At 44.0% G+C, this 18,510-nt stretch overlaps 1 protein-coding gene across 2 annotated transcripts in view; it reads right to left on the reverse strand.

Annotated features, from left to right (window-relative positions):
* Positions 1 to 18,510, reverse strand: part of LOC105481108 (erythrocyte membrane protein band 4.1 like 4B) — a 150,821-nt gene that overhangs the window by 30,284 nt on the left and 102,027 nt on the right. For both annotated transcript variants that reach the window (XM_011740401.2, XM_071078125.1), the window contains exons 16-19: positions 16,410 to 16,633; positions 13,085 to 13,203; positions 7,298 to 7,423; positions 2,526 to 2,593 (exon numbers count right to left, since the gene is read on the reverse strand). In XM_011740401.2, coding sequence (XP_011738703.2) covers positions 2,526 to 2,593; positions 7,298 to 7,423; positions 13,085 to 13,203; positions 16,410 to 16,633 — 537 coding nt within the window. The remainder of the gene's footprint in view (positions 1 to 2,525; positions 2,594 to 7,297; positions 7,424 to 13,084; positions 13,204 to 16,409; positions 16,634 to 18,510) is intronic.

Here is an 18,510-nt window from a genome sequence, read left to right on the forward strand (position 1 = left end):
GATAAGTACGTGGCCAGGGCCTAATAAATGCATGTTGAGGCTGGGCGCAGTGGCTCACACCTGTAATCCCAGCACTTTAGGAGGCTGAGGCAGGCAGATCACTTGTGGTCAGGAGTTTGAGACCAGCCTGGGCAACATGATAATACCCATTTCTACAAAAAGTACAAAATTAGCCAGGTATGGTGAAGCGTGCCTGTAGTCCCAGCTACTCAGGAGGCTGAGGTGGGAGGATCACCGGAGCCCAGGAGGTCGAGGCTGCAATGAGCCATGATTATGCTACTCCACTGCAGCCTGGGTGACAGAGTGAGACCCTGTCTCAAAAAAAAAAAAAAAAAAAAAAAGTATGTTGAATAAACACATGAAGGAGAAAATAGAGGATTTGAGTCAATTCATCCTACACTCATGGTTTCCTCAAGCTGCAACTCCAGAGTAAAGGGAACATGGTCCCTGGAAGAATGTAGTCTATTGGGGGAACACATGAATTTGCTTGGGTGGAACAGTCAGCATCAGGGAAAGCTATGCGGAGGAATTTCCTCTTTCCAGATGGAGCGAAGACCACAAAGATGAGAGGCAGAGTGGAGACCTGGCTGAACGCAGGGCACTAGAACTACTGTCCGGTGAGGTCTCAGTGGAAGAGCAGAGGGTTTTGACTGGAGGGAAAGTCGAGGCCAGGTCATACGGGGCCTCAGGCTGAGGAGTCTACACTGAAGGCAATGGACCTCAACTCTCTAAAGGTGTTAAGCAAAGGAGTGGCATAGTCAGATTTGCATTTTAGAAAGGTCCTTAGAACAATGAAGAGGACCCTGGTGAAAGGGAGGACAGAAGCATCTTAGAGGATTGTTGGCAGCAGTAAGCCCGGAAGACAATGAGGGCTCAAGGTATAGTCAAGAGAAGAGGATGGATGTGGAAGGTAAAATGAAAGTCAAATTGCCAGGACTTGGTGACCAATTAGATGAGGGAATAAGGTAGGAGAAAAGCAAGGACTCCCAGTTTGCAGGCCTGGGTGAGGGGTAGGTAATAATACCATTGACTAACAATGGAAACCAGGTGAAGATTAGTGGGGTGGGGTAGGAAGAGATGAATTAAGTTTTTGAAAAGCTCTGGAGGCAGCTGGGTATGTATCTCAGGAGTAAGACAAATTTATACCAAGAACACAGATTGGGAATCATAAGGTGATACAGAGAAATGTTAGCTTTTATTTTTGGCATCAAGTATAATAATTCCCCAGTGCAGTGGTTCTAGATCACCTAGGTGCCTGTTAACATGATGATTCTTGTCTCTACTGGCACCCACCAAACCCCCACCATACACATTCACACAAAGGATCCAAAAGGTCTGGAGTAGGACCCAGGAGTCTGTGTTTTTAAGAAGAGACTCTGATGCAGTGGTCCTTGGACCCACTTTGGGAAACTACCCTAAGGAGACCCTGCTGGTGTTAGTAAACCACCGGGTGGCAATGAGGCCACTGCCAGCATGCCAAGAAGGAAAGAGCTCCTGTTCTCTGTGAGATCAGGGGAGGACGGGCTTCCTCTGGGTTTGGGGTGGTGGTGGTGGCCTGGAAGCTTTAAAGAACATGTGTAGGGGATGGGAGGAGGGTGGATGATGAGAAATTACTTAATGGGTACAATGTACATTATTTGAGTGATGGATATTCTAAAAGCTCAGACTTCACTACTGTGCAATCTATGCACAGATCTAAGTTACACTTGTGCCCCATACATTTATACAAATAAAAAATAGGCTAGGTGCGGTGGCTCACACCTGTAATCTCAGCACTTTGGGAGGCCGAGGTGGGTGGATCACTTAAGTCCGGAGTTCAAGACCAGCCTGGCCAACAGAGTGAAGCCCTGTCTCTACTACAATTACAAAAATTCGCTGGGAACAGTGGTGCGTACTTGTAATCCCAGTTACTTAGGAGGCTGAGGCACAAGAATCGCTTGAACCTGGGAGGCAGAGGTTGCAGTGAGCCGAGATCGCACCACTGCACTCCAGCCTGGGCAACAGAGGGAGACTCTATCTTAAAAATAAATAAATAAATAAATAAATATTTTAAAGGAACATATGTGGCCCCAGCACTGGCAAGAAGCTCAGCAGGCAGGGCACATCAATGGGCTAAGGGAAGCTGGGCCAAGGCCAACCTGGAGTTGCGAGCAGAAGCCAGGTCGTGAAGGGCCTCCTGCACTCTGTTAAAGAGTTGGGATTCCATTCTGAGCATAAACGGAGCCTTTAAAGGACTTTAAGCGAGGGGATGGCAAGGTGAAGTTCACATGCTTGAGTGACAACCTCAAGTGATTGATTTCTTTGTTAACGCAGCAGGCAGAGATATTAAAACTGAGAATAAGCAGCATTTTTGAGGCTTGCAGAAAGTTGGTTAAGCCAGTCTTTTTTCCATCTCTTTGGGCTCGTATTCTCTGTTTTATTTGTCCTCTGATTTTATCAGCTAATGCCCTCATGAGCAATGTTTCAAGGATAATGTTGATGATATAGAGAATATCATTTCCCCATTCAGACAAGGAGCAACAGACCTTACATTAGCGTCCTGAAGACTGGATTTCTTATTGATATTTACAAACATTGATTCCTCTTTTCCACCCTGTTAAAGAAAGTATTCAGGTTAGTCAAAACTGAATATGTTGGCATGCAAAAAATGTTTTCAAGTCTCTTACATTCAAAAGATTACAGAAATTGGCAAGTGGACCAAAGAGGTAGTTCACCAAGTATTCAATCAATAGAGAATCTTGCTCTGGTGTTTATATATGTTAACAAAAAATGTTTTCTTGAGTAATGGGATTAAGACAATCATTCAGATGCAATCAATTCTTGCATTCATGCTTTTATTGAACACCTGCTACGTGCCAACTCATGCTTGAATTAGAAAGGGATAGTGTGGGAAAAGCCAAACCCGCAGTTTAATCCCTCACCTCACAGTTTAGGTCAGGAATAATAATCAGCTCTATGTTCACATAGCACTTACAGTTTACAAAGGAATTTGGAATCTGTCCTTTCACATCAGCATAACAACCATAACAGCTTGGCAGGAATCACGTCATATGATTTTGAGAGAAACCTTGTCCTCCTCCCTCTGATGAGTCCCACAAAGAATGGTGGGGGAAGAAGAGACACCCACTCAGCCAGCCAGGCCAGCTGACCACACGCGAGTGGTCAATGGAACATGCAGAGGCCTGCAGCCCTCACACCCATCACAACATACAGAGTTTGGCCTCTGTTCTAAATACATGTTGAGTAAAGATTTCAAGCCTATTGGCTTGGAGGACATGGCATTATTATCCTGTCAAGATTGCTCACATATAGATCCAGTCTTACATCCTAATCACAGCCTTTTTAATTTTTGTTTTTGATTTTTTATTTCTTGGGACAGGGTGTGTTCTCTTGCCCAGGCTAGAGTGCAGCAGCACGATCACAGCTCACTGCAGCCTTGACCTCCTGGGCTCAGTCAATCCTCCTGCCTCAACCTCCAGAGTAGCTGTGACTATGGGCTCACACCACAATGCACAGCTAATTTTTTTCATATTTTTTTGCAGAGACAAGGTTTCGCCATGTTGCCTAGGCTGGTCTTGAACTTCTGGGCTCAAGCAATCTGCCCACCTTGGCCTCCCAAAATGCTGGAATTACAGGCATGAGCCACCATACCCAGCCAAAGCCTTTTTTTTTTTTTTTTTTTTTAGACGGAGTCTCACTCTGTCACCCAGGCTGGAGTGCAGTGGCGAGATCTCCATTCACTGCAAGCACGGCCTCCTGGGTTCACACCATTCTCCTGCCTCAGCCTCCTGAGTAGCTAGGACTACAGGTGCCCGCCACCATGCCCAGCTAATTTTTTGTATTTTTAGTAGAGACAGGGTTTCACTGTTTTAGCCAGGATGGTCTCGATCTCCTGACCTCGTGATCTACCTGCCTCAGCCTCCCAAAGTGCTGGGATTACAGGAGTGAGCCACTGCACCTGGCCCCAAAGCCTTTTTTAAGAGTTAGCAACAGATAGTACCATTGGTCTGTTTGACTTCTGCTTCCTTTCCTTATACTCTCACTGTGCACTGATGCCAACAGGGGATTAACACTTAAACCCCTAGCAGTATACTTGGCTGTGCATCAACCTCCTCTCCCTCCATCACAACCCCTCAAAACCCTCTAAACCATGAATTCCCAAAGCACTCTTCTGTGTTCCTGTGAATTTCAGTTCTACAGATAACAGTAGGAGCTACTTTACAAAGTGTCCTATGGCCAGTTAGGTGTGAAAGAAAGTAAAACACGCTTCTTTCCTGCAGGACTTCTCAGAGCCTATAAGAAGCTGATGTGCGCTGGGACTGTCCCATGGGATTTCATGTGCAGCATTTCCAGAATTATCAGGGAGCATCCCGTGGGGCTTGTGTTCCTTACAACATCTTGGGAAACACTGCTGTCAAATTACTGACTTCACACTCCTCCGCTTTTTTCCTGTTTTCATGCCCTTCCACTATGTCTTTTTGGCTAGGAAATGTGTTCTTACCTATTTCTCATCTCTTCCCTATACTTTACAAAATGGAATATTTTCGATATACTGCACTTCTCCAATGGAGCAGAAATATGGGTCCTCCGCAGATAATACCTGCAGCATGGGGTTATTGGGAATACGTTACAACTTTCTAATGTAGATAATTACAGCTTTGTAAATTGCAAAATACGTGTCAGTTTTGTTTGTTCTGTGATAGTATAAAAATGGCATACCCGAAATCAATGAAGGTAGACTGAAAATAAAGAATTTGTGACTATAACCTTGATATTCCTGAGTTTGTGATGGGAAATAAACCCCACCATCCTCTAAAAAGGGCAACCACTGTTATCTGTAAGCAATCAGTGCCCCCAGCAATTTCATCACTCCACAACTGTGACCATTGCTGTCAATATCTCAGCAGTGGGAGAGCAAGGCGTCGCACCAGGTACTCGGCACAGATCATCTCATGTAATCGTCCCAATAACCTGATAGATGTTATTATCTCCATTTTCACATGAGAGAATTAAGGCCCAGAGAGGTTGACAAACAAGCTTAAGGTGACATTCCTGATCAATCATAGATCAAGGTTCAAAGTCAGACCATCTGACTTTGAAACTTGTGTTCTACATCTTACTGCCTCCTGTTTATATCACAACCCCCAAATAAAAGGCATTTTGTAAGCTTTTTCTTGACTTTCATGGTATGTTCTGGAAGGACCTAAATTATTCAGATTGCTACATATATCAATGGAAATAATGATAGAAGAGATTACTAAGTATTTACTTTATCCTTGGCAATATAAGCATATACATTAGGTTTATAAGGAATGAAGAAGATAACTTTTAACATTTATTTCTTATTTTTTATTTAATTAATTTATGTATTTGTTTATTTTTTTGTGAGATGGAGTCTTGCTGTGTTACCCGGGCTAGAGTGCAGTGAAGCAGTCTCTGCTCACTGTGGCCTCCATCTCCTGAGTTCAAGCAATTCTCCTGCCTCAGCCTCCCGAGTGGTGGGATTATAGGCACGCATCACCACACCTTAAGTTTTGTATTTTTAGTAAAGACAGGGCTTTGCCATGTTGGCCAGACTACTCTCAAACTCCTGGCCTCAAGTGATCCACCTGCCTTGGCCTTCCAATGTGCTGGGACCACAGGCATGAGCCACTGTGCCCAGGCTGAAGAAGACAGTTATATATTTTTCTAATGAAATCATGGACTGTAGTTTTTTAATAATATTTCCAGGACAAGGATGGCAAGTGGGCTTCTGCCTGAGTGCCAAATCTGATCAACAGGGTGGTACCTCCTTGGAATACCCACCATGCAGAAAATGATTCCGAGGCTGCATTTAGGGTCACAGGGAAAGAGTCAAGGTCCACCCGGGACACCTGTTATGAGTTCAGATGGGAGAATTTATGGCAGCTGTTAAACTAGCAACTTTTAACTCCAAGTCCACCTGCCAAACATCTATTTTATGGAGCTGGCCCAAGGGCCTGCAAACCTCAGGTCTGCTTTGCCAGTTGACTCCATGATAGGTTCTGTCCACATGGGGTGCTCGTGGAAGGAACGTGCTCCTTCCTGTCTGCTGTCTGCTTCCTGCTGCTGCGAGTCACCCCAGCCTTGCTGCTTCATGTGGGCAGCAGCAGTTCCTCCTGCAGTCACAGCTGAATACAATTTGCAGTTTTCCAACACCGGCAGATCCAGCTGCATGGTGTCCACCTCAGACATATCAGCACCAGCCAGCTGATGTCCCCTCCTCAGTCTGAGTCCAGGCCCCACAGATCATGTCTTAAGAGCTCAGAAATGCCAGCGCCAGGCACAGTGACCCTTGCTTAGAAGTCTGAGTTTAGTCTCCACAGGGTTTCTCCTTCAAATATCTAAATTTTAGTGTTGACAGCATCTCTGTTCCCTCAGCTGTAGGGATGGAAAGTGCTGCCTGCAGTTACTATCTCTGGCAACTTAGAGTAGTGTGACCCAAAATGTGGTCCTGTGGGCTTGTTAGAAATGCATATTCAGGCTGGCACAGCGGCTCACGCCTGTAATCCCAGCACTTTAGGAGGCTGAGGTGGGAGGATTGCTTAAGTCCAGGAGTTCGAGACCAGGCTGGCCAACATGGTAAAACCCTGTCTCTACAAACAGTACAAAAATTAGCTAGGTGTGGTGGTGCATGCCTGTAGTCCCAGCTACTCGGGAGGCTGAAGCAGGAGGATTGATTGAGCCTGTGAAGTTGAGGCTGCAGTGAGCCATGATCCCACCACTGCAGCCCAGCCTTCACAACAGAGTGAGACAGGAAAAAAAAAAAAAGGAAAAAAGAAAGAAAGAAAGAAAAAAGAAAGAAAGAAACAAAGAAAGAAAGAAAGAAAGAAAGAAAGAAAGAGAAAGAAAGAGAGAGAGAGAGAAAGAAAGAAAGAAAGAAGGAAAGAAGGAATAAAGGAAGGAGAGGGGAGGGGAGGGTAAGGGAGGGGAGAGAAGAGGAGAGGAGAGGAGGGGAGAGGAGAGAAGAGGAATATTCATGAGCCCCCACCCCAATTTACCAAATCTCCAGGCACAGGGCCCAGTTTTCCAGGTGACCTATGCACAATAACATTTGAGAACTGCTGCCTTCAAGTTCTCTTTTTACCCTTTTATGTACCTAATTCTTTTATATGAAGATCTTGGTTCACATATCAGGTATGGTTCACATACCCGGTTCCCATCTCCTGACTGGACCCTGACTGACACAGCATCTCAGTCCTACGGTGCCTCTTTCTTCTCTGCGGCATCGAGGAAATCCTATAACATGAAATCAAAGGAATGTATGCATTCGGCACACCTGGATGTTCACTCGGGAAGCATTTTCCAACTGGGCTTTCAGAATGTTACACTTCACATGATCCGCCACAGGGGAAGGCAAAAGTGGAGTCTGAAGAGTTTTCTCCGAGACTTTCTTTTCTTCAGCCTGAGACAAACCAAAATACAAACAGCAGATTGTAAACAAAGACAGAAACATGTGCATTAACTTTTCCCAATAATCATAACCTCATATAACACATAGACCTACATACATAGACACCAACTCCTTATATTTTTATCAGTGCTTTACTATTTGCAAAGGATTCCCAGGCACAGCATCTCATTCCCTTGTGAAATAGGGTGAGGACCTACCAGAAGCCAGGGTAAAAATTCAAAGAAAGGAATAGGCTCTTCCAGCATCATGGGGCAAGAGCCAGTGGCAGAACTGGACATCTCCTGGTTCAAGTCTCCTAACCTCAGTCCAGTGCTATTTTCCCCATAACTGCCATCTCTTACATAGAAAGATTCAATTCTGTGACTTGTTGGGTCCAGGGGAAGGGTACAAAATATTCATTGGCAGTTTGACAACAAATCTGGCAGAAAATTGTGATTTTCAACAAGAAATTTATATCTGTTACCTTATTGTAGAGTGTCTTGCACTTCAGTAATTTGTACAACCTTTATAATTTTTGCCATATCTCATGTATTCACAGAACACATATCTATAATTCATGTGATCCAGTTAAGGTGAATTACCCTGGGAACATCTATTTGAACTGTGTTCAAAGCAATAACATCTTTGAAATTATAGGTTTTATGACTATTATATTTATTATAAGAAACATGATATTTATATCACTATTAAAATAAAAAGTACTCATCCATGTGTACAACCTGAAATCATCTTTGATGGTATACACACCACATTTTGGGAAATAAGGTCTTATTGTTAACCATGCCTATTGTGGTCATTTCTTATCCCAGTGCTAATATGGTACCCAGCACATAGTAGATGTCCAATAAATACGTACTAAAGAAGATTCTGATAATATACAGTCATTATTAGAAGAGACGTGTTTAATAAGAAAGGCATAGGACTGTGTGATTGCTAGAGGTCAGTTCAGTAATATTAGGACTAAATGTGACATATCAGCCACCATGTACCAGAGCAAGAATCAAATGCCCTAAACCTCTCAAGTTCTACAAGTTCCAACATTAATCTTATTCACTAATTAAGAAGTCCTAGTGAGCACGTTGGTACGCACCAAGTGCTATGAAAGCTAGAGGAAGTATAGAGCAACTGGCCAGCTAACATTGTTTAATAAAGAAATGAGGTAGAGTTTCCCAGGGGCACCTCTGAACATATGGAGAAGCATTTGGTAGACCAAGCAGAACTCTCCGATTTTATGTAATAGCAAGACAGGCAGAGACAGATTTGAATCTCAGCTTTGTCACTTACCTGGACCATTTAAAAAAAAAAAAAAGAAAAAGATCATGGGCTGGGCACGGTGGCTCACACTTGTAATCCCAGTGCTTTGGGAGGCCAGGGTGGGTGGATCACTTGAGCCCAGGAGTTGGAAACCAGCCTGGGAAACACAGCGAAACCCCATCTCTACTAAAAACAGAAAAATTAGGAGGGCGTGGTGGCCAGAACCTACAATTCCAGCTACTCGGGAGAATCACCTGAGCTGAGGGGCAGAGGTTGCAGTGAGCCAAGATTGTGCCACTGCACTCCAGCATGGGCAACAGAGCAAAACCCTGTATCAAAAAAAAAAAAAAAAAAAAAAAAAAAAAAAAAAAAAGATGCTGATTATAAAAAGAAAAACAATGCCAGTGGCCAACATATACTGAGAGCTTACTATGGGTTAGCCACTGACTATGCATTTCATATGCATGTCTCACCGAGTCCCCTCATGTAATCATCTCATTTCAAGGTAGCTACTATCACTATCCCCATTTTATAGATACAAAAAACAAAGCAGAGAGATGGTAAGTCACTTGCCCATAGTCACACAGGAAGTAAGCAGAGGAGCCAAGACTGACAGCTAGAAATGGTGACGTTGGTTACTCCAAAGCCAGAGCTCCTGACTAGTCAATCATACTGCTTCCCCTTAAATTCTCTGAATCTGTTTCTTTCTTCATAAGATTGTTATGGTGCTCAAGGGAGAAAAACAGATATAAATGGTATTTTCAGGTTAGATTCTTTAGTTACCAAACATATATAACCAAAAAAAAAAAAAAAAAGAGCATTGGATGTGAGAACACTAATGATCGACCCTGAGCTATCAATTGTTCCTGAACCGCCAAGTTGAATTTGAAGAAATCTGGCTCATTTGACTGGATTCATTATCCTGAGGGCCTCCACTTTCTCCTTCAGGCAAATAAGTAACATTTATTTTGAAAGGTGAGGTTTACAGTATACCCTTAAGATAATTTATCTTGTGTTTGTAAATCCTGTTACATCAAGATAATTGAATGGATATTTCACTGGTGCATGAAGAGATAATTTTAAAATTAGATTTAATTTTTCGGAATGGTATGCTGGCATACAGGAGTCAAATTGGTTATAAAGCCCATTTGAGGCTTTTGACAATTGCTTAAGGGGAAGTAGTTATACTGGCAGTAATGACCGAAGACCCACTTCAAAAAATAGAATGCTGCTAAAATAAGAACGAAAAATTAGCGTCGATATTCCCCTTGAATTTACTCATTCTAAACTGCTTTTTGGGACATAAAATTCAACCTGGCTCATTAGTGTTCATGCTGGACAAAGCAAGACCTGTAATATTCTGCTATATGAACTGACGCAGGTGAAGGTCAATATACATTTTGGGAAATGTGTGCGTTGTTACATGAATTTGTATAAAATATATCTCTGTGGGAGACAAGCATCTGGGTTCCAAGACCGAATCATTCCTGCCTAGAGGATGGCTTCAAGAACATTGTGCTTTCTCTTTTCCTGTGACTGTAATTTGTATTTTATGTTCAGTCAATTTGAATTGTTCAATATGGGATTACAGATTTCAAAACATAGACATGAATGACAATTAGGCTTTGATATTATTATAGTTGGAAATAGTCCATTTGTTTGGGGATACTGTTTGGGGATAAAGAAATGACCAGATGTATATTTAAATTGTTTATACAAATTGTTTACACATCTAAAATCTGATAATTAAATTCTTGTGTTAATTTTGGGCACAAACTTTGGAATTGGACAGTGAAAATGACATCTCACCATTCAATCAAGAACAGGAAGTTATCCAAACCTTAGAAGAATCAGAGGATTCTTGATCCTTGAGGCTGGAAAAAAACCTTAAAAGTCATCCAAGCCAATGGCTCCCAATTTTGGTGCCATGATCGGAAGTGAGAAGTGAGGTCCGTTGCAAGGAATGTTTCATGAATGATAACAATAACAACAACAAAAAAGTGTGGCCAGGCACGGTGGCTCACACCTGTAATCCCAGCACCTTGGGAGGCCGAGGCGGGTGGATCACTTGAGGCCAGGAGTTCAAGACTAGCCTGGCCAACATGGTGAAATCCTGTCTCCACTAAAAATATAAAAATTAGCCAGGTGTGGTGGCGTGTGCCTGTAATCCCAGCTACTTGGGAGGATGAGGCAGGAGAATTGCTTGAACCTGGGAGGCGGAGGTTGCAGTGAGCCGAGATCATGCCACTACACTCCAGCCTGGGAGACAGAGTGAGACTCCATCTCAAAAAAAAAAAAAAACCTCAAAGTGTGAAGTAATATATTTTGTGTGTGTGTGTGTGTCAGGACAAAGCCAAAATTATCTGTACAATTACGTCACTCTAGCTTACTTGATTACTAATGCATTTCCTTTTTCTTTCTTTCTTTTTTCTTTTCTTTTTTTTTTTTTTTGGAGAGGGAGTCTCGCTCTGTCACCCAGGCTGCAGTGTAGTGGCAGGATCTCAGCTCATTGCAATCTCTGCCTCGTGGGTTCAAGCGATTCTTCTGCCTCAGCCTCCCTAGTAGCTGGGATTACAGGTGCCTGCCACCACATCTTGCAATTTTTATACTTATAGTAGAGATGGGGTCTTGCCATGTTGCCCAGGCTGGTCTTGAATTTGTGACCTCAAGAGATCCACCTGCCTTAGCCTCTCAAAGTGCTGGGATTACAGGCATGAGCCACCATGCACGCCAATTTCTTTGAGTGGAGGAGATAGGAAGGGAGTTGTAACTTGACCTCTAGGAATAACCCACAGGTGTCTCAGCTAGGCCTTCACCCAGAGCAAACCACTATTGTCAATGCCGCACCAGTAGTCATGGCAACTGCAAATCATTATAGAGCTTGTGGGTTCTGTGCTACACTATATGCTGTATTTCCTTGCAAAATATTTTTGGATTTTGCCAAACTCTGGATAAGCCCCCATTAAAACCATTTATTGTGTATACTGCAGAAGAAAAGTTGAAAACCAGGCAACTAAGAGAAAAAAGACCAATCGGGGCCACACAGTGCATTGGGTTGAATCCCTAGCAGCTAGGGTAAGCCTGCTTAATAAAGATTTGTTGACTGAACAGCTATCAGAGCCATCCTGCAGGAGGAATTCTCTCTAGCTGGCCATCACGGAGGGTGGTATAGAAAAAAAGTGAATAAGCAGGGCTTTGAAGGTTAAACCTGAAGTTGGGGTCCATTAGTAATCAAAGGAACCACAGGCCGCCCTGCTGAGGGATTATGGGAAAGGTCAGGGACGGGAAGGGCAGGAGGTATAACCTTCCCATGCTGCACAGGGCAGTTCTTCCAAATTCTTCCTATTCCCTCTCATAAAGGGACAAAGCTAAGCGTTAAAGTGGAAGAAAGGAACCATGAATGAAAAAGATTCTTCCTTTGGGGATTTAAAAAATTAAAATGTATGTACAACAGTGGTTCTCAACTGGGGAGATTTTGCCCTTCTGAGAACATTTGGCAATGTCTGGAGACATTTTCGGTTGTCACAACTGGATGGGGGTCCCTAGTGCCATTTAGTGTGTGGTGGCTGCAAAACACTTTACAATGCATAGGACTGCCACTGCAAAAAAGAGTCATCAGGTCAAAATGTTGCTAGTGCCAAAGTTGAGAAACGCTGGCAAAGAAAACGAGGAAGCATGTTGGAGTGCAAAGGACACTGGATGGAGATTCAAAGGCCTTGCAACCTTGTGAAGGGCCATGTGACCTTGAGAAAGTCATTTCTCTTCTTCTGGTCTGAGACATTGAGAAGGTTGTCAAGGGCTGTGTAATCCTGAGAAAGTCATTTCCCTTCCTCTGGTCTGAGACATTGAGAAGGTTGAACTAGATGACCGACTGAATCCAGCAGTGGTATGTATCATTCTAAGATAAAATTTGGCTTTTATAAGGCTGCCCATTTGGATGTAAGAATAGGTCTAGCCAAAAGGGGGCCTGGCTTCTGCCCTGTCTCCTTCTCCCTCCCTATCTTAATCCCTCCCTTCCTTCCTCCTGCAAACAGTTACTGAACATCTACAATGTGCCAGGCATTGTCAGAAGGAGACAGAGGGCTAGAAATGGAAAGCGGTAAGTGTGGATGCTCCCTCTGGAGCTTTCGGTCTAGTAGGAGGGAGAGACAACTAACAAACAGATCTAGCCCGTTGGGCGAAACACTGGGAACGACGTCTAATGCTATAATTCACCCAAAAGGAAGGTAAGTAAATATTTGCTCCTAAAGGACAGACTGAACAGAAATGTCAGGAAAGATGGAATAGAGATCCCTCCAAGGCAAAGGCACTTGGTTTAGCAGGCAGGCTAGGGTAGTAATCAGAGGTTTGATGTTAGCACCAAGTCCATGGTCAGTGCCGAGCCCCTGCCCTTGGCACCTTGTTTATGTTGATGTGCAGAGGAGGCCAGGGTCCAGCAGCCTTCACAGTTTCCAGTTCCAGCTTCTTTAGATGGGCAGCGGCTTCACTGAACAAGGCAGGTGTTCCTGGACTCAGTTCTACAAAGCAGCCAGGAGAAATAAAGAAGGAAAGGTTGAAAGGATGGATAGATATAGGGGAAAAGGGACACTTGCCAGCGCCCGATTCCCAGCACCCTTTCTGCTGGCCTCCTCCTCCTCCAGCAGCTCTCAAGCCTGGAGTACTCATCAGCTGACAGGGTATGAGAATATCTGAGGTCAAGGTTTCAAGGTCTAACTGCCCCACACATGAGCTGGATGCCCCTGGGTAAGTTGTTTTGCCTCTCTGACCCTCTGAGCCATTTAAAAATGAAAATAAAATTACTTACCTTGCAGGGTTGCTGTGAATATCAAATGAAGTCATTTATGTATAAATGCTTTAAAAATGGGAAAGCACCATGCAAACTGGAAAGATTGGTGTTCAGGCTAACGGGCATATAATGTGCCCTTAGAAGCCATGTTATGTTCCTAAAATCAAATCCAATGACTTTTATTTTTGTGCTACTTTGGATTTATTTGCCACTACTTCTCCTTCTAGCTTGAATTTACTCATTAATACATTAAATATTCATTAAATATTAAATATTCATTACATATTAAAACTTGTGCCAAGTATCATTAGCAACTGGGATCTGGGAGCTGAAAGAAAGAGGTGAACGAGACACAATTCTAATCTAATGGGGATGACAGACACATGTGGAGATATTCCGAAGAAGACCGAGACAAGGTTTATTTAATTGCTATAAGAGCAAGATGGAAGGTACTCCAAAGCCAAGAATTGAGGACGGGTGTTAAAGAACATTTCACTGACAAGCAAACATGCTAAGGGATGTGTAGGAGTTCACCAAGGTGGGGAAAAGTATTCCAGGCAAAGGGAACAGCAGGTGCAAAGGACAGAGGTGAGACCCAGCAGAGTATTTTGTGAGAAGAGAGTAGTTCCATGTAGCTAAAGTATGGTGAGGAGTGGAGGGAAGAATGAAGACCTTGGCAGGGGTCAGGATATGCAGGTCTGTGTACGGCCCTGCTCAGAAGCAAGGACTTTACCCCAGACAGTAAAGAGCTAATGAAAAGTCTTATGGCACGTGGTCAGAGTTATGGGGTGAGAACTATGACTTTGGCAGCTACTATTTGGAGATTGTCGTGGAGCAGGTGCCCGTTAGGAGGCTGTTATGGTTATCTAGATAGACAAAGATGAAGCAGGGACTAGGGCATGGGCAGTGTGGATAGTGATGAGGGACAGAGTTCTGATTCTTCAATACCAAGTGGGTGTCGAGTTTCCATTACCAGCTCAGCTGACACAGAGTTGTTCCCTGTGGCCCCAAGGTGAAGGTTGGATGGCTCATCCTGTCTCACCAGCTCACAGACTCACGCAAAATCAGAGCTGGAAGATTCCTTGGTCATCATCTCAATACCCTCTACCCCATTTTATGGATGAGAAAATTGAAGATCAAAGAGGGGACTCAGTTCAAGGGTGAGAGATAAAATCAAAGCCTCCACTTCAGTTCCTTCCTTCCTTCCTCCCTCCCTCCCTGCCTCCCTCCCTCCCTCCCTCCCTCCCTCCCTCCCTCCTTCCTTCCTTCCTTCCTTTTTTTTTTTTTTTGGAGTCTGGCTCTGTCACCCAGGCTGGAGTGCAGTGGCACCATCTCGGTTCACTGCAAGCTCCACCTCCCGGGTTCAAGTGATTCTCGTTCCTCAGCCTCCCAAGTAGACGGGATTACAGGTGTGCACCACCATGCCCAGCCAATTTTCATATTTTCAGTAGAGACGGGGTTTCACCATGTTGGCCAGGTTAGTCTAGAACTCCTCACCTCAGGTGATCTGCCCGTCTCGGCCTCCCAAAGTGCTGGGATTACAGGCGTAATTACACCCTCCACCTCCCAGTTTCAAGCGATTCTCCTGCCTCAGCCTCCGAAATAGCTGAGATTATAGGCACATGCCACTGCATCCAGCCTTCAGTACTTTTCAAACCACATTTGATAAACAACAGGTTCTTTCCCTCAGTTTACCAAAGATGAATTATTCGGTAACATATATTAAAAGTGAGTTTCTAGAAAAATAAAATAACTGACATGCAGAATCAAAGCCCATATTTTTATTAGATTTAAAAGATATAAACTCATTCTATCATATTGCTAACAGTATTTCTGGGCTGGGTATAGTGGCTCATGCCTATAATCCCAGAACTTTCAGAGACTGAAGCAGGAGTGTTGCTTAAGCCCGAGAGCTCAAGACCATCCTGGGCAACATGGCAAGACCCTGCCATAAAATAAAATAATAAAATTTCTGATTGCTCACTCTCTATTTTTGTGACTTCTCTTTCTGAGACCCATAACAGTGGACAGATTGGATCTATCTGATACCACTTTGCTGTCCAAATTGAAATGTCAAAAATGGGATAGAATGAGTTTTTCTATAATGAAGAAAGTAGAAAGTCCAGTCATCACTTCCCTCCCCTCTTTCTCTTTTCCATTGCTCAAGCCAGTGCTGGGTACTGCAGAGGCAGACAACTGCTAAGAAAGGAGGTGGAGGCCGGGTGCCGTGGCTCACACCTGTAATCCCAGCACTTTGGGATTTTTTTCCTCCAGCTCTTTTGTAAGGCACTAATGTATTCATAAGAGTGGAACTCTCATGACTTAATCACTTTTCAAAAGCCTTCACTTCTTGACCAGGTGTGGTGGCTCACACTTGTAATCCTAGTACTTTGGGAGGCCGAGGCGGGTGGATCACCTAAGGTCAGGAGTTTGAGACCAGCCTGGCCAACATAGTGAAACCCGTCTCTACTAAGTGTACAAAAATTAGCTGGGTGTGGTGGCACATGCCTATAATCTCAGCTACTTAGGAGGCTGAGGCAGGAGAATTGCTTGAACCTGGGAAGGGGAGGTTGCAGTGAGCTGAGATCGTGCTATTGCACTCCAGCCTGGGTGACAGAGCCAGACTCCATCTCAAAAAAAAAAAAAAAAAAAAAAAAGAAGAAAAGAAAAGAAAAGAAAAGAAAAGAAAAAGAAAGGATGTGGAGAACTGTGACCCTGTGATGAAATTGGAGTTGACTGGTAAGCCACAATCCCTAAAGTGCTTCTACTCAAATGCATAAGGCTCTTGTCTACTCTGGCCCAAACCTGGTAGCCCAGCATAACACGACCACCATTGTGTGCTGCACCACAAGGGTCTGTCTTAAGAACCTAGGGAAGTCTCATGCCCGGCAGCATTGCTCCCCCTTCTCCTGCCTTGCCCCCTCCATGCCTACTCACTTGTAAGGGACTTGCTGCTGGAGTTTGGGGACCTCAGAGGCCCCTCTTTGTTCTCCAGGGTCAGTGAGAGGCTGTAGTTTGAGTGGTGCTGGTGCTGATGCTGGTGCTGGTGCTGGTGGTGATGCCTTCCTGAAGCTGCGGTGAGGAACGGTGTGCCCCCATTCTCCTCAATGCCAAAAGGTAACCGGTCTGAGCTGCTGAGCACTGGGGAAGGGAGCGGGTAGCTGTGGAGGGTGACACAGTCAGGATTTAGAAAAGCAAAATGCCTTGCAAGTCCTCTGTGTACTTTCAAATATGTTTTCTAGGCATTAAACACTTAAAGAAATAAATTCAATAAATAGATCCATAGTTATTATGAAGTATATACAATGGTAATATTATACTTAAAGAAAAAGAACAAAGTAGAAGTTTGTATATATCAGAGACTTTAAATCTTGTACCTTAAAGAAGTATTTGAAATTAAATGAAATAATATTTATTTCTTTTTTTAAAGGCATTCTCTAAATGAGTGGAAGAGGTAAAAACAATAATAAAAATCATTAGTAAATAATCCTATGACAAGATCATAATGTAAAGTAGAAGTCTTGGGGTCACTTTCCCTTCCTCTCTGTCACCCACAACATGCAGAAAGCTCCAGTTAACATCACTGCTACATCTTTTTCTTGAGACAGGGTCTTGCTGTGTTGCCCAGCTGGAGTGCAATGGTGCAAACACAGCTCACTGTGGCCTCAAGCTCCCAGGCTCAAGTGATTCTTCCACCTCAGCCTCCCAGGCAGCTGGGACCACAGGGATACGACACCATGCCTGGCTAATTTTTAAAATTTTTTGTAGAGACAGGATCTCTCTATGTTGCCCAGGCTGGCCTCAAACTCCTAGGCTCAAGTGGTCCACCCTCCTGGGCTTCCCAAACTGCTGGGATTACAGGTGTGAGCCACTGTGCCCAGCTTACAACATCTTTTAATTCCAATGGATCACCTCCTTTTTTTTTTTAAACTAAGATTGCCCCATTTGAAGGCCATGTCATCTTCCACCCAGACTCCTGTAACATTCCTGCTGGCTTTCCCCGTCTCTGCTTGTTCCTTTAGTCCATCCTTCCCAGAGTAATTGCCAGAGTGCTATTCTAATTACATTCCAGACCATGGTCTCCTTCCTCAAGGAGCTTGAATATATCTCTAATAATAATAATTCTTTTTTTTTTTAAGGCAGTGTCTCAGTCTGTTGCCCAGGCTGGAATAGTGGTGCCATCTCAGCTCACTGCAACCTCCACCTCCTGGGTTCAAGCAATTCTCATGCCTCAGCCTCCTGAGTAGCTGGGATTACAGGTGTACACCACCACACCTGGCTAATTTTTGTATTTTTAGTAGAGACAGGGTTTCAGCATGTCGGTCAGGTTGGTTTCGAACTCCTGACTTCAAGTGATCTGCCCGCCTCAGCCTCCCAAAGTGCTGGGATTACAGGCGTGAGTCACTGCACCCAGCCTAATACTAATAATTCTTAACCACTTTAAGACAGAAACCCCTTTGGAAATCTGGTGAATACCATGAACCTTCCCTACACCAACAAGCAACATTCTACATCCAATATCAGGTCCTCTAGAGCCTCTCCATGGACCCAGGTGAAGAGCCCTGGCTTGAAGGATAAAAGCCACAATCCTTTATGTGGCGCTGACAGCCCCCACCTCCCCACAATCTTGTCCCATTCTCTTTTCAGCCTCATCTCCTGCTACATCCTTCTACTTCACACCCTAACTCCTTCCCATCCTGATGCCTCTCACTTCTTGGTGCCTCCTGGAGTCCTTCCTCATCTGTCAACCCAGTGAAAATGCCCCTTCTTCCAGGAAGACTTCCAGCCTTCAAGACCCAGATAAAGATCCCTTCCTCCTACTCCCCCGCAGGGCAAATCCCTTTTTCTGCATCATTTCCGTGGTTCAGATCTCTACTGCCCACTCTTTCACTCTGCCTTCAAGGAACTCACACACCAGAGTAGGAAGCTCTGTGATTCAGTCACTTACAATCATACTAGAACAAACTGCTAAGAAAATGCAGAAGTGGAAGCAATCAGTTCTCCTGGGGGAAGGTGTTTGTAAGGGAAAGAGCATTCG

The sequence above is a fragment of the Macaca nemestrina genome, chromosome 14, assembly GCF_043159975.1.
Source record: "Macaca nemestrina isolate mMacNem1 chromosome 14, mMacNem.hap1, whole genome shotgun sequence".
In the NCBI taxonomy this organism is placed as follows: Eukaryota; Metazoa; Chordata; class Mammalia; order Primates; family Cercopithecidae; genus Macaca; species Macaca nemestrina.